Raw genomic sequence first — 15535 nt, 5'->3', positions numbered from 1 at the left:
ATCAATACCCCACTGTATGCTATGGTTTAATTGTATTGTTTTTAGACTATAATTTGATAGTTTTAAAATTAAACGTTGTCTTACATTAATATAATTCTTGATTTTTTTTTTTTTTTTTTTTAAATTTTTTTTTTTATATATAAGCTTAACTCAAACCAATTTTTAAATATTTGTCATTTTTAATATTATTATTTGTTTTATATAATAATATTTAATATTATAATATCATAATTAATATAATATTAATAATGAGTGCAAGCTACTTAAGACGCAAAAAATTATTTTAAAAAGTTAATAACTTTAGAAATAAGAAAAACTGGCTCATAATATTAAAAATGTATAAAAGTGACTCGTAAATGTTTTTCAAGCTCGGTTTTTATAGAGAGATAGGTTGTAAGTAAAATCATGAAAATATTAAGCTTAAGTTGTTCAGTGTTTGAGAAAGTACATAGTTTATTAAGACTTAAGTATACTAATCAATTTAAACTTTTTTTCAATAGATGTTTATAATTTAAATAGACATTCTATGTGTAGGTAAAAGTCATTTGAAATAATAAAGTGAATAAAAGTAAAGTTTTCTCTAGTGTGACTAAAACTAAAACCATAAAACTATTTAAATGTCACTATAACTAAAACTGCGGCCCGCGAAAATTTTGGAAACTTTAAATTTGGCCCGCGAGCACCAACTGCCTGCCGACCCCTGATTTAGAGTTACAACAAGGCTAACAGTAAATGCACAAAGGTACTTGAATTTTTTAATATTTTTAACGTTATTATAAAAAAAAGAAATACATGAGTTGATCTTACATCAAGCTTTAGAAAAGAAGTAAAAAATAACATTTAAAGTATAAAAAATCAATTTTTTAAATTTGAGAATTGTTTTTTTGAGTTTTACTGCCAATCACAAGTTACGAAAACAATTTATTCTTTGAGTTTAAAACATACTAAAATCTTTTAGAAGATCAAAATATTTATCAAAAAAAAAAAAAAATGTTGAAGAATAATTAAAATCTTGAAAAATGAACAGTGTAATTAAGTGAAATACAACAAAATTTGTCATTTAAAGTTGTCTTAAGATATACAACCGAATACCTACTTGTCAAAATAATTCAAAAAAAAAAAAACGAGAAGCAAAAGACACAAAGTTGTAGCATTTAAGTTACATTTAATTTAACTTACAAATTTAAAACATAAAAAAATCATAGCGTTTTGTCTCGTTTTTGACTATAAATTTTGTCATTTACAAAAATTAGCAAACATTTGAAGAAGTTCCAGCGGTTTCAATTTGTTGTGTTGTTGCTTTTTTATTTTCAATAACAACTGCACACGACTTCCCTTCATCTGCATTCTCTTTTTTATTTCTTTTCTCTAACCTAAAATTGTTTAAAAAAACACAATTGTTATTAAACTGCTAAATGTTTATGTTTTAACCATTTTTAGTCGGTAATGTAGACTTATCAAGCACTATTATAATCTTTTATGATTTTGTTCATACTTGGAACTTTTTTTTGCAGTTTTCTTAAAAAGTTGCTCAATTTATTATGCTTATTCAGTAAAAAGTACGTTTTAATGGTGTTTTTGTGTTCCATTTAGTAAAAAAAACTATTTATTGTTAATTTTTAGATTGAAATAACTAAATTTATTTGTCATGTATATACAGTTATCAAAAAAAAAACATGTGAAAAGTTAGTGTGAAAATACTGCAATAGATAACTAAGGAGTTTCCAAGATAACCGATTTATACCAAGGACTTTGAAAAATACTTTCAAAACTGTATATACAGTTGAGGGTGTGAAAACACCTTAATAATAAAATACGTGATGTAGTTTTTAATATGAAAAATGTATTAATTAAAGTGATAAAATCAACCTAAAAATATTAATAAAACTTGAAACATTTTTTGATATCTAAAAGTTCTTAAGTTAAAAAATACTTTTTAGACTTTTGAATAAAAATTGTTTATTTTATTTACAAGCTTAATGTTCCTGAAAGCAGAAACTGAAACACTTTCTTTAAAAAAAAATCTTATTAAAGAAAATAAATATTCAAAAATGTTAATTCTTGATAATGTTTGCTACTATTAGAACTTAACAAAACAAATTCATTTGAATATAACAAAATCTAATTGCAATGTAGCTAATTTGTATAAAAACTAGCGACTTTTTTTCTGTACTATTATAACCAGCACAGTTTTATTAAGTTCAGAAAAAAAAAACTTCAAAGAATAGATGATAATATGTTTTTTTCTGTTAATTTAAAGACTAAAAAAGGCTTGGAATCTTAGAGAACTTAAAATAGTTTATTAAAATGTAATACAAAGTATTGTTTGATTATACAATAATTTAGGGATTTACTTAAAATAACTTTTCCCAAGAAGATAAAAAAATTTATAAATAAAAAGTTTTTGAATTTCACTTACTTTATAGAAATATTTATACAGCATTGAGTTTTTGTTTAAAAACTTTTAGAAACTCTCTCGAACAAATTAATCTAAATTAACTTAATTTACTGAAGTATTTAAATAGCACCTTCCAAATTAGAGTTACAAAAAGTCGGTTTTTAACAACTAAAATTAGTTATATGAAGAAATAAAAATTTCTACTTATATTTCCATAACATTAAAATACGTACTCAAATATCCTCATTCGAATTTGTTTTAAACGTGTTTAAATTTATCTAAAACAAATTAAAAAAAATATTTAGTGTTTACTATTGATATATTTCCTTATAATTAAAAAGTACTTACACATAGTAGGTCGTCTGCAATATGATATCTATTGTTAAGGTAAATAAATTTTACAGTATTAAAAACATATTAATATATAACAGTAATAAACTATATAAATTAATAATCTTAAGTTTAAAACTAAAGTATAGTATGATAATTAATAAAGTAACAAAATGTTTAACAAAAAAAAAACAGAGAAAAAAGTGCTAAGAATGCCGTTCTTATAAAAGACCAATTCATACAAGATTTATTAAGCATTAGATTTCACACTAGAGGTGGGCAACTTACGACCAGCTAAGCTAAACATATTTTAATCAAAAGTCTAAATTTATTTTGTAACTTTTTGTTTTACACTAGTTGTTTGCAAACGTAAAATATACTTTATCAAAGCTTACCTCAGATAAACTATGTATGCAACAAATATGATGTAACCAATCGACGTCACAGCTATGGGAAAATAATCTTTGGTTTGGATTCCATTAAACGCGAACTCCGTTACTGGACTCGAGCTTGTAGTAATATCTGACGCCATTTGATTTAGAAACGTATGTTTTCAAAATCTAAGTAAAGTGTATTCTTTAAAAGTAGATGATATAAAATCATTTTTCTTACTTTTATGCTGTTGGTGCCAAAATTATTGTTGTAGCTGAAAAATTCTTAACTTTTTTAAGCGTAGGGTTTAAAATTATAGAAAACTAACTTTTTCATAGAATAAATGCTAACCTCAAGTAAGATAATATTAACAAATTTAAGTAACATTTTATTTCTCTTATATAATGTACGTTTAAATACAAAGATTATTTTTACTTTATTATCTTTACTCAATACTCATACAAAATTTTTGCCCATAAAATTTTTCAGCGGTAGAATTTAATATTTTAATACAAAATTTAAATATTATATTTTTGTATCTTTAAGAAAGATAGCTATAAACTAGTAGCTCTGAAATTTAAAAAAACTTTTCATAGAAAAATTTTGTGAAAAACTCTAGGTCTATATTGTAAGAAACATTTGCAAATATATACAAAAACTGCTATTTAGATGCTTTGTAACTATTCAAACTTACTTGAATAAACAATTTAATACATAAAAGAAAAATATTACTAATTACTTTTTAAGAGAAAAAAAATATCTATTTCAAATACTTGCACTACTTATAAAAACTTTTTTGTGATACTGTGCACCTTTGAAAATATTTTGTTAATTATGAAAGTATATATAAATGTCTTTTTTTTTACAATTTTTATCAACTAAAAGCTAGTTTTATCATGTTATGCACAACTTTACTTTAAAATCAGTTAAAGCACTATAAATTTGTTTAGAAATGCATCATAAAGGATCTATTTTTAGCGTTTTAACAGCACGTTTACTTACTTAACTTTTAAATTTGGTACTAGTTCTAATTTTGTTAGCTAGCAATTATATCCATGAAATTAAAAAAAGTTCTACTGCAGTTAATTGATTGTAGAAACACTAGTAATTTGTTTAAGATAAAGTTTTTAAATCACTTACAAACTTGGATTGTGACGTATAATATATTTCTTATAAGAATCATTGGTCACAACCAAGTAATGAACTCTTATTATAACAGTTATATGAAAAGAATTTTTTGTAAAGCAAAATATATTATATTGGAAAAACTTTACAATATTATAAAAGTCTTTTAAAGTTTCGATAGACAAAAAAACTACTTTATGCTATATTATACTTTATATGACAATATAACTTCTCTGTCATTAATTTTAGACACTTGTTGACAAATTTTCTAACAACAAATCACTTTTGAAAACATTCACAAAAAGGCTGAAAAGAACATTTATGTTAGCTATGATCTATTTTAAAAATAACGGCACTGTATTTACATATAATAATACTATAGAAACTTATTGGATGTTTGGATACTTAAAAGTTCTGTTAAAAATATGAAACAATTTTTAGCTAAAATTGTTAAATAAACTCTAAAAGTTCAGGCAAGTTATTGTTGCCTATAAAAAAAATTATTCAAATATGAAAACTATAATCAAAGTAAAAATTACCCATTGAGTTCAAACAACGTACATGGTTTAGTTATTAAATACAATATTTTTTTTTGTTATCAGTATAAAGAAAGAAAAATGTGAACGCTCACAACTATGGTCAATGGATTGGTGTGGAGAAAGACCTTTCGGTCATCGAGCCTCACACCATTTATTTTATAACTATTTTTAAGCAGCTTTAATTAAAACAATAAAAAAGAAACTTATGATCAAAATATCAATAATATTATTAATCATTATTATTTTTATTATTTTTTTTTTTTAAGTATCATTATTAAAATTAACTCAAATCAAAAACTATTTTAAAAGAAAAAATTGGTATGCACTCTTTTTTATACCCATTTCTACCACTATTGACTATGGAACCCATAGTCTACCATGGGCACCACACCGTCTCCTCCCACTAGATTTCAATTTTTACGATCATGTACGTTCACATTTTTCTTGTTAATCTTTTTACAAGAACAACCACGAAAAATGCAATATAAAGTTCCATTATATCATAAAAAGGGAGAAGTCATAGAAATGCAGTGAAAAAAAAACATGTATCTCATTTCTACATATATAAATAAGAATAAACACAGTATAAACCAAAAACAATAAATCATACTGTACTTAATAATATCTGTAAATTTTCTCAGTATGTGCTTAATTTTGTTTAAAGAAATAAAAATAAATATAGAGTACTTTAGTATATGTTAATGCTCAATTATGATTGCTAGTTCTCATAATTATAAATAAAACATCATGTCAGTTTTTACGTAATAGATCAATTTTTTATGTATTAAAGCAGTGGTCGTCAAAGCCTGCATAGAATTTTTTTTACTTTGCACAGAAAATTTAGTCAAAAAAAATCTTTTTAGATGACGCTTGTTTTGTCTATTTCTATGGGAAAAATATATTAATAACTTATAAAAACAGTTTTTTAACCATTATTTTTACACTAAGGCCCTCAAACCATAAAAAACGGTATTATTAAATAATAATTACATAATTTTTTAGTCTAGTGTGCACAGAATATATTTCCCAATAGCTTAGTGTGCACATCTTTTGAAATAATTGAAGACCTACTGTGCACATTTTAAAATATTTCTTTTTAAGTATTAAAGTATTAGCATTAAACTATGACTAGTAAGCTTTTTTTTATAGACTAAAGGTCTTTTAATAGCTATTTATTTCTACATATTTTTTAGAAACTATTGCTGTATAACGTTACTAGCATATAAATAACAACAATCATTTCAAAAACTGATTTTTTTTGTTAATTGTCAAATATGAATACCAAGCATCTGAAATAGTGTACATGTTGCTGTTCAAGTTAAACAATCAGTACAAACTACAATTACGAGTCATAGTGGCTTTTTGCTACATAGCTTTATACTTTGGTATTTAATTAGTTTTAATTTCTCTAATTTATAACCAACAAAAACATCGGCGAAAGTCTGCAGAGGAAGCCTGGACTTTTGTTTGCCGTGAGACAAGTTCAAGTTTAACAAAAAGTTTATCATGCCAATTCGATCATCAGACCACAAGCTTTCAGTAGACTGAGACCCCGGTTTCATCCTTATTAGGACTCATCAGTCTGAATTAAGTAAATCAACAAATACATCGGCGAAAGTCTGCAGAGCTGATGAGTCCTAAAAAGGACGAAACCGGTCTAGTCTACCGAAAGCTTGTGGTCTGATGATCGAATTTGCATGATCAACCCTTTGTCTAATTTGTAACTAAATTTCAAAAGTTGAACGTTTTTCAACTTGTGTTAATTAAAAAACAAACATGCCTTTGCACTTAAACAGTTTACTTAGATGTTATCCGATTTTGTAAAGAATCATCTCAGATAAGTTTCATTAATCAAAAAAAACCTAAAAACATGTCTCATTTTTGTGCTGCAAGCGTATTCTGAATTTTTTTATGTTTTCTGTTGCATTGAGTAATTATTTTTAATTCGGTGAAGGATGATACATCTGACTACAAATTTTTTTTAGAACTTGTTACTAACTTGATTTTTGAATTTATGTTTGTCTATCGTTTTATAAATTATATTTCATTTGCCAAAGTTAACTTACTTTTTTAATTTATGTTTGTCTATCGTTTTATAAATTACATTTCATTTGCCAAAGTTAACTTACTTTTTTAATTTGAATTGTTATGTTTGATTATTACAAAAAATTATTAAGAAACGATTTAATTATAAATTGTAAGTTTAGAGTTATATATGACCTTTTTACTTATAGCTGTCTTAAACAACTTTTTTCTTGAGAACTTTACGCACATTTGCTTCAAATAAAGTTTTTTGTTTATTTTTTTGCAATCAACTTTCTTAATACTTTGTTTTTTCATAAATATTTTTAGTAAATTAAATTGATTAAAAGAAATTTAACAGGACATTCAACATCATCAGAAAAAAAATTACATCAAAGCAAAGTCTTTTTATTTTTATAAACTAAAAAAACTAATGTGACTTATTTTGATTTAAAAAATTTACTCATTGTAATTGTTTTTATTCATGTTTATTACTTTTAAAAAACAGTTGGTTGAATTTATACCAACAACGTATCACTAATTTATGTAATTTTAAACCAAAACAAAATAGTCGTTGATTTACTGCAAATTTTTGTATGATACACAAGGTTTCCAAGAATGCACAGCTATGATAATTACAAAGCTAAACCGCCTACTTTTGCCTGTATGATTTTATTTTGTTTTAGCCCAATGAAGCATTAACTTTAAAGCTTTTGGGTCTGATAAGTTTTGTATGAATTTGCACGGTAATTGGTTTATAATTTTTCTCGTAACTAGAGTAGTTGAAACAAGAATCAAACTCATTTAAGAAATACTAAATATTTAGTATATTTTCTTCTATACTAAATGTACTAGTTTTTGTATATTATGATGTAAAAAAACTTCAGTTTTATAAAAAATGTTAAAAATGTTTTTAAAAACTAGTTTTAGATTTTCTTTTTTATTTTAAACTTGACAGACAAGCATAGATACTTTTACGAACCTGAATTTAAAAACCTTTTCAAACAGAATAATTAACGTATAAAGTAATAACAAAGAAGATGAAAAGTTTATTTTATTTATTTTTTCTCATAACTTAAATCGGTTTTGAACAAATTTGTTTACTAGAAGTGACTAGGACAATTTACTGAATTCAACTTATCAGTTGCAATACATGAAGTAATTTTTAGATAAGTTAGATTAAAAACTATTTACAAAGTAAGACAAAAAATTAAACGTTATGAAAAATTGGCAGTGTTTTAATAATTTCTATGAAATAAGTACAATACTATAATTTTTATCTATTTTTTACAGAAAGATACTTAGTTTTATAGATCTGTATCTGAACCTTAATCATAAAATAATGACAAACAAAAAAAAAAGGTTTATAACCAGTTTTTCGATTGTTTAAACAAAATATTTTTTTACCAGATACCTTCGTTTTTCTGATATATTAAAACTGTAATTTTAGCTTAGACAATAAAAATAATTTCTTGAACTATAAGAATAAGCTAATTAAGAAAACTTTACTCAAAACTAGTACTTTATTCTTTTTTTTCTTTTATTCTATTTATATGACTGAAGCCGGTTTTATTTCGATAGAAGCCAAAAAAATATTAATTTATACAAATTCACAGTACCTTAAACAAAATTGAACATTAAAAACAAAACTCACTACTAATGATGTTTTAAAACTCGACTTTTAAGCTCAATGCAAAAAAAGACTTCTTTTGTACAAAAATTTTGCTTGTAGATTAAAATAACGTGATCTTTTCTAAAAAGATTTATTACAAAAAAAGTTACGCTACAACAAAAGCGTGCATTTTGAAGCAACCTCGTTTGGCGAGCATACTATCTTTATTGCTTAACCTTTTGTGGTTTGTATCCTCAGCAAACAACTCATGTCGAGACAGTGTTTGTAAAGTGAAAAACTCAAACATTGTACTTTTGAAGCAGTTATAAAAATGGATAATAGTAACAATGTCACAAATGTCCAGTTTAAGCCTTTCGCGCTTATCTTTTATTCAGTATGCAATTATACAGGTAAGTCAAAAAAACAAGGGTTTTAAATTTTTTGTTTTGATTTCTTTTTTTAATTTACAGTTTTGTTTTGGAGTTGCATTGGTATTTTCTTGGTTGGACTATTTCATGAGCTCCTAAAGTCTGTACAATACAATCTTGAAAAGTCAATTTTTAAGAAATTTATGTATAGAAAAAAGAGGTAGTGTCTAAGTTGGTTTATTTTGTTAAATTAAAGTATTTTCTTATGTTTTATAAAAAAAAATTTAAAACTTGTTTTTAAAATTTGAAACTTATAAACGACGAAAACTTTGACTTGTACAACAAAAGATAACATTTTTAGAAACTGTTTATTAACTTTAAAAAAATAAAAGAAGGAAAACGTAACGAAATAAAATTAAACTTAGTTTTTAGTATAAAAAACGTTTTGGTATGTAACTAATGTTATACTAATCAAGTAAAAATTAAACTTCAGATCACTAAAACTTAAGACAAAGTTGTTGTTTAAGATTACATTATTTTATTTTTATAAATATTATTGAAGTTAGGTATATTTAAATAATGATCAAAACTGTTCAATGTTTGCTATATATAGCAGTATTTTTATTTAAAAAAGGCTTTTACTCAAACTAAGGATAATTTAATTTGAAAAAATTAATTTAAAAATATGTTGAAAACATTTTAAGTGCAAACACAACCGTTAGTTGTTTGTTCACATTAGATTATAGTTTTTAGTTTTTTTATGTATAAAATAAAATTAATACGTGTAACTCTACAAATTTCCAGGCCTTAATTGAAAATAAGCACTGAAAAATGTAGTTAATGGTTTTTATTAACGAAAACAGAACATTAAAAAGCTTTTATAACTATAAAATAGATAAAAACATAACCATTTTTTCGAACTTTATGAACCTTTTAAAGACTAACTCTAAATCTAAGTCAAAAAAAAGTAAAAAATAAAAGTTTTAGCTATTTTAGGTATTCTAAAATCATAGTTGTTTGCCAAATATGTTGCGTGATAAAAAGTTAATTTGTTTCGCATAAGTAACTTTTTCTAACACGTAGGTATTTGTAATACTTTAAAAAATGTTAGATTAAAAGGTAGTTAATTGTCCACGGTGAGTTTATACATATACGAATACTCTACTAGAATTGAGCTATAAACCAGTTATAGAAACAAGTTCCTTTAGATTTGTCTATATTATAATACTGCATAAATTTTGATGCTTTTAATGTTCACATTACTTTTTTCATTATTAGAAATTTCTTTGGCATTGGTTACTATACAGGGTAGGCCAATAATTCTTGGACTAGTGTAAATACAACTATTTGGAAAAATACAAAACATAAATTAAGATTACTAAAAATTATAACTTAGGAGACTAAGAGAAAGTATAAACTGTTTTTTTTATTAGAAGTTCTTTTTTTTTATTAGGAGTTTAAATCCTTCTCTAAAATTACCAACGGAAGTCGGCATGCTGTTTCTACGAAATAAATTGGCTCATTTCTTCAGAAGAGGTGTCTTTAAAGCATCAATATTTGGATGAGCAACAACAAAGATCATTAGACTTCAACAACACCACACCAAAAAATGATCGGATGAAATTCTGGCGATGAAGGATGCCACATGTATTTACTTCAAAGTATTAAAATGATTTTTAAGCTAACAATGAGCAATGGTAGTTTTTTCTTATTTTGGAGTATAAAGATATGTCTTTTTTCATCACCGGATTTGAATAAAAAGAACTTTTTGTTGTGGTCTATGTTTAATTCAATGGTATTTTTCGTAAATTTTTATAAGAATTACTGTTTTATAATGTTTTTTTCTATTAATTTGTTAGGCTGATTTTTTATTGGTTATTAAAAAAAAAGTTTTCATCAATTTTTTGTAGTACAAAACTCATCAAAATTAAACTTATTAAGATTTTTTAAGAATAAAGCATCAGAACTTACTCTTCCATCATCAACGATAAACATTACTGAAAAATCTATTATAAAATACAATAACAAGTTTTAGGAACGTGGGAGAATTTTTTACAAAAAAAACTGTACTTTTAATGAAAAATTCTGAAACAAAAGGAACTTATATGTTTATGTTAAGTCAAGAATTTCAGCATTTAAGCCCACGGGTATGACTCGGACCACGACTCGCTTCTTAGTATGATTAAAATACGTTAAAACTTGATACATTTTCTTTTAACTTGTGAGTGGGCCTCATAGCTAGCTTTTTTTCTCTCAAAAATTAGTTTACTTAGTAAAGCTGAGTCGCTTGACTTTGTATACACATTAACGGCATACAAAACAAAATGCTTGTGTTAACTAGAAAATACTGCCGATTCTTATTTTAGGTTTTTAGTTATCTTTTAAATATTTAAGTTTTTGTAAACGTTTAACACTTTTTTGTATTTGCAATGTCGTATTTTAATTCTATATGATTTTAAAATGATGATTTTTTTTATTTCTGTCTACTACTCTATAGATATGTAATTGAAATTAATTTTATAAAAATTTATTCGCTAAACATTTATTTTTAAATTCTGTTTACTCAACTTTGTGAAGCGCTTTTTGTGTTTTGTTTTATACTTGGTTTCAGATTTATCAAAAATTTAAGTTTCTGTTTTTTTAAGCTCTAACAGTTAGTTGAATATCAGAAAAGTATCCCATCAAACCTTTTATATAACTTTGTTTTTAAGTTTAAATGACTAAATAAAAACTGATTCCAAGCATGAAGCTTACGCAAACACAAATAGTATACTTGAATTTATACTTTTAGTAAACAGCATTGTGAATATTTAAAATTAGTTACTTAATTTTTTACTTTGAGATTGTTTATAAAATAGATTAGCTTAAAATACTTTATACTTACTCTAATAATATTTTTTTATTGTTATATTACTTTTAACTTTTGATAACAAATTAAATAATATAAATGTTTAATTATTTTATGTGTGTTGCTTACCCCTAGTGAGAAGTTAGTAGTAGCAGATCAATTCTTATGCAATAAATAAAAGTTGATTAATGTTAAAAATAAAGTTCAGTTTTTTTATCACCCAGAAGTGGAAGCAAGCAAATTGTGGATGCTTTTATGTACGGATTGCAGCTAATTTGTTCCTATATTCTTATGATGTCAGTGATGACGCTGAATACTTACGTTATAATAAGCTCGTTGTCAGGGTGTTCCGTTGGTTACTTCTTTGCTTACATGTTCATTAAGTGAAATCGTTCTAAATAACTTTTTTGGGGTAAAATCTTTATGTTGAAAATATTTTTTTGTTTAATTTTTAATTTTCAAAATATGAATATTTTTTATATAAAATAACTCTGTGCATGCAAACATTCTTAAAACGTATACTTTTGTTTTCAGTTTGACTCACCAAGTATTTTATAATTTTCATAGATACAGTTGTATCAACCTATTTTTTTTTTAATCTTCATTATAAAAGTTCGGTTTAACTTTTAAAAAATAAACGACTGATGGTTAATTTTTGAACTAAACTTTTTTATAATCGTTTCAGAATCAAAAAAAAATTCAAGTATTTAATGATTTTTTAGATTCATCAACTTCTTATAAAAATTATTTAAGTAAAACTTAAAATTAGTGTCTTTTTTTGTGTGTGAAGATGTTGGTACAGTTTGTGCTTAGTAAGTCAACAAAGTTTAATTTTAAAGGTAAAGTTAAATCTAAAAATTTGCTTTAATTTGTAAGTATATCAAAAAAATATAGTATTCTTTAAAAAGTTTATAATACTAATGTTGTAAAATAAAATAAAATACTAAATAAAGTTTATAATACTAAAAAAAGATTTATGGTACGTAATCTATGTTCAGTTTTACCCAAAAAATTTTTTGAAGTACTTATACCAACAATGAACAAAAAATTTTGTTCTGAAAAAAAAAATATTATTTTATTTTACTCGGGTCTTTTTTAGAAAACACCGTTAATAACTGTTATTTAAACAGTTTCATTTTATTCACTGTTCAATTTTATAAAATCTTAAAAATTATGACTTATTCAATTTTTCTACTTAAATTCTAAACTTAAGCGTAATTAAAAGTCAACACAAATTAATTATAGCTAAAAACTTTAATCCTTAATGTTTTAGAAGTTGATAGCTGAGCTTTTTAGATACAAAACTTTAAATAAACTGTTGTACAATAGCTTTAGTTTTACTTTCGGTTTTGTTGGTAAGGAAAAAATAGCTTCATCTTTGATAAGTTGTTTTCTTAATTGTATAAGTAACAAAAGAAAATCTCAATATGATACTTAACATGACTTTAAAAAGGTTTAATAATAGTGATAAATACGTTTAAAGCAAATATACGCTACAATGATTGTACTTTGCAATTCATTAATTATTTTGTTAAGTTTTAGTAAAAAAAACTTCAATTGAATTAGCTGATCTATAACTATACAGTTTCCACATTTAATTTAAAGCACAAAAACAGAATTAAAAAAAAACAACAAGCATTTGAACAACATGCGTATAATTAACATAAATAAAGAGTATGTACATATATCAAAAAATAAAAAACTTATAAGTAAATAAATACTTTTAAAGACAAAAAAAATATATTGAAATAAGTGCTTATCCTACTTTATACAACATAGATATAAGCAATAGCTCATATAATTGTTAAAACTATAAGTGCTCAGGTAGCATTTTGAATTTACAACAATCAAAAACTTGACTTTTAGTTATATTTTTTTTATAAGCACATAAAATTGTTTGATTTTTTTTAAGAACAAACATTAGGTTTAAAATACAAGCCACATCAAATGCTATGATTAGTAACTAAACATACTTTTTTTAGTACCATTTTTTGACTAATTTTGTATAGTCCTGGGCATGACATTAAAATGTATCTAAGTGGTGTGCGACTCGATAACTGAAAGGTTTTTTCGTGCACTAGGTCCTATGACTATATATTTTTAACTTTTTTTTGTCCTACAATAAACAATATAGTGTGTATTTTTGTTAAAATTTTAGTATTAAATTTTTTTAGTTTTCCTTCAACTACTTACATTTAGACAAAAGTTTTAAATAGTTTTATGCAAATAATTGTTAGTAAATATTCAAATATTATTTAAATAAAACTAAATTTTTTATTTGTTTATTGCTAAAATTTTCAAAGCTTAAACAAAGTTCTGCTACATACAACAGAATGCTTACAATAGTGTAAAAAACGTAAAATAGTTCTAAAGTGTTTAGTTTAGTAAGTAAATTAAACAATCACTAAAAAGTCTTTCTTTTTTTTTGTTTAAAGAAAATGATATTTAATTTCAAAAATTTTGAAATAAAAAATTATGACAAACATTCAAAAAATAAAACATATTGAAAACTAAAATGTATATAACTTATAAACCGTTTTTTGTTTTAAATGAATCTTGACTAAATACAATAAAAACTTAAAACTTATAATTTTAAAAGAAAAAATGCTTTTGATCACTTAAATTTACAAACAACAAAATATATTTAAAATATAATCATTTGGTAGAATGACTGAAATAGGGAGTAAGTTTAAAAGAAATAAGATATTTAGAAGATATTGAATTACCTTTACTTTATATAGATTTGTAAAATCTTGTACTGTCTTGTCCTGGACAAGACCTTGAGCTGTATCCAAGTGGTGTACGAATTTATAACCGAAAGGTTTTTTTCTAAAACAAATTGTTTTGAGCGCTTTTTTGTTGTTCATTAAACATTGTTAAACTATTCTAGAATTAGCTATATTTAATACTCTATCTACAACTGTCCAAGATGTAGGTAGCAATAACCAAAAAGATATTAATTTTAATTTTTATTTTTAATATAAAAATATTTTTTAAGGCAGATGTTTAAAGCTTTTATGGTTAAAACAGCGGACATAAAACTAACAATAAGATAGCTTTAGTATGTTTAACTACAACTTTTTTATAGTTTAATTAAAGAAAAGATAAAAATCATATCAAGATAAACTAAAACTTTATTCGATAGCCGTAAGGTTTTTTTGTGTACCAGGTCCAATAGCCAAATACTTTGAGTCTTTTTATTTTCGTTCAACAAACAACTAAATTTGTCTTCAGTCTGATTGTACTGTGCATGTTAATTTCTCTAATAAATATTTACTATTAAAAAAGTTAGGTAGTAACTTTACTGTAAACTACTACGATTTTCAGTGCATTTCGATTATCTTATAAATGACTATGTCATTCAACGTGATAAATCTAGTAGCTGCATAACTCTTTTCTCTCAGCAAAAGCTGAAGAAATGATACATGTAACCCTTTGGACTTGAGAAACTAACTTTAAACTATGAAAGAATACTATTCAAGTACTAGATTAGCTATTGGGCCTTATTTAGGGCTGACCTTGTACAATATGTTTATGGTTTTACTAGAAGCAAAGGTAAAACCGAATTGTAAGTAAACACTTTGCTTTTTTAGTAGTTTTGACAATCGTTTTGTAATAATGAAAGTGAAAAAAGTGTAAATAGTTTTTTAGCACAATTATTATTGTTAATAAGTATGGATAGGAAGTTTCGTCAAAATTTAACATAGCGATATTTGGATATACAAAGAAATGTTATATAACTTTACGGAATTGAAAAGGTAACTTCTAATCTATTTGGAATCCTGAAACTTTGCAGGATTCCTCTTCAGAGGTTTTTTTTTTGTGATTTATTTTCATTTTAAAATTTTATCGATTTTTTTATTATATAATTATAATTTAAATCTACATACTTGAACGCAAATTTAAGGCTAGCTAGCCTAG

The 15535-nt window shown here is 24.3% G+C and overlaps 1 protein-coding gene and 1 long non-coding RNA gene across 4 annotated transcripts; one reads left to right on the top strand and one right to left on the bottom strand.

Moving 5' to 3' along the window:
• Positions 1-550: 550 nt before the first annotated feature.
• On the bottom strand, positions 551-3284 carry LOC145829894 (uncharacterized). Its single transcript, XR_014369590.1, has 2 exons — positions 3124-3284; positions 551-1373 (listed from the first exon to the last, which is right to left on the bottom strand). It is a non-coding gene; the product is annotated as an uncharacterized LOC145829894 (long non-coding RNA).
• Positions 3285-8456: 5172 nt separating this feature from the next.
• LOC145829482 (uncharacterized) lies at positions 8457-12551 on the top strand. Of its 3 annotated transcripts, none has more exons than XR_014369559.1 (3): positions 8457-8808; positions 8869-8997; positions 11839-12551. XR_014369559.1 is itself a non-coding variant. In XM_082937285.1 (3 exons), exons 1-3 carry the CDS (start codon positions 8730-8732, stop codon positions 11999-12001), a joined length of 360 nt encoding a protein of 119 aa, XP_082793411.1. In that variant the 5' UTR covers positions 8457-8729; the 3' UTR covers positions 12002-12551. The 3 variants fall into 3 exon arrangements, 2 of the variants coding, with proteins under 2 accessions (XP_082793411.1, XP_082793412.1); XM_082937285.1 differs by having other exon boundaries at positions 8869-8986; XM_082937286.1 differs by lacking the exon at positions 11839-12551 and adding an exon at positions 10220-11756 and having other exon boundaries at positions 8869-8986.
• The last annotated feature ends 2984 nt before the right edge of the window (positions 12552-15535 follow it).

This window comes from Thalia democratica, chromosome 2 (genome assembly GCF_965202585.1).
Source record: "Thalia democratica chromosome 2, ktThaDemo2.hap1.1, whole genome shotgun sequence".
NCBI classification, from domain to species: Eukaryota; Metazoa; Chordata; class Thaliacea; order Salpida; family Salpidae; genus Thalia; species Thalia democratica.
Note: the sequence above shows the minus strand (reverse complement) of the source record. Positions and strands in the feature narration are given on the sequence as shown.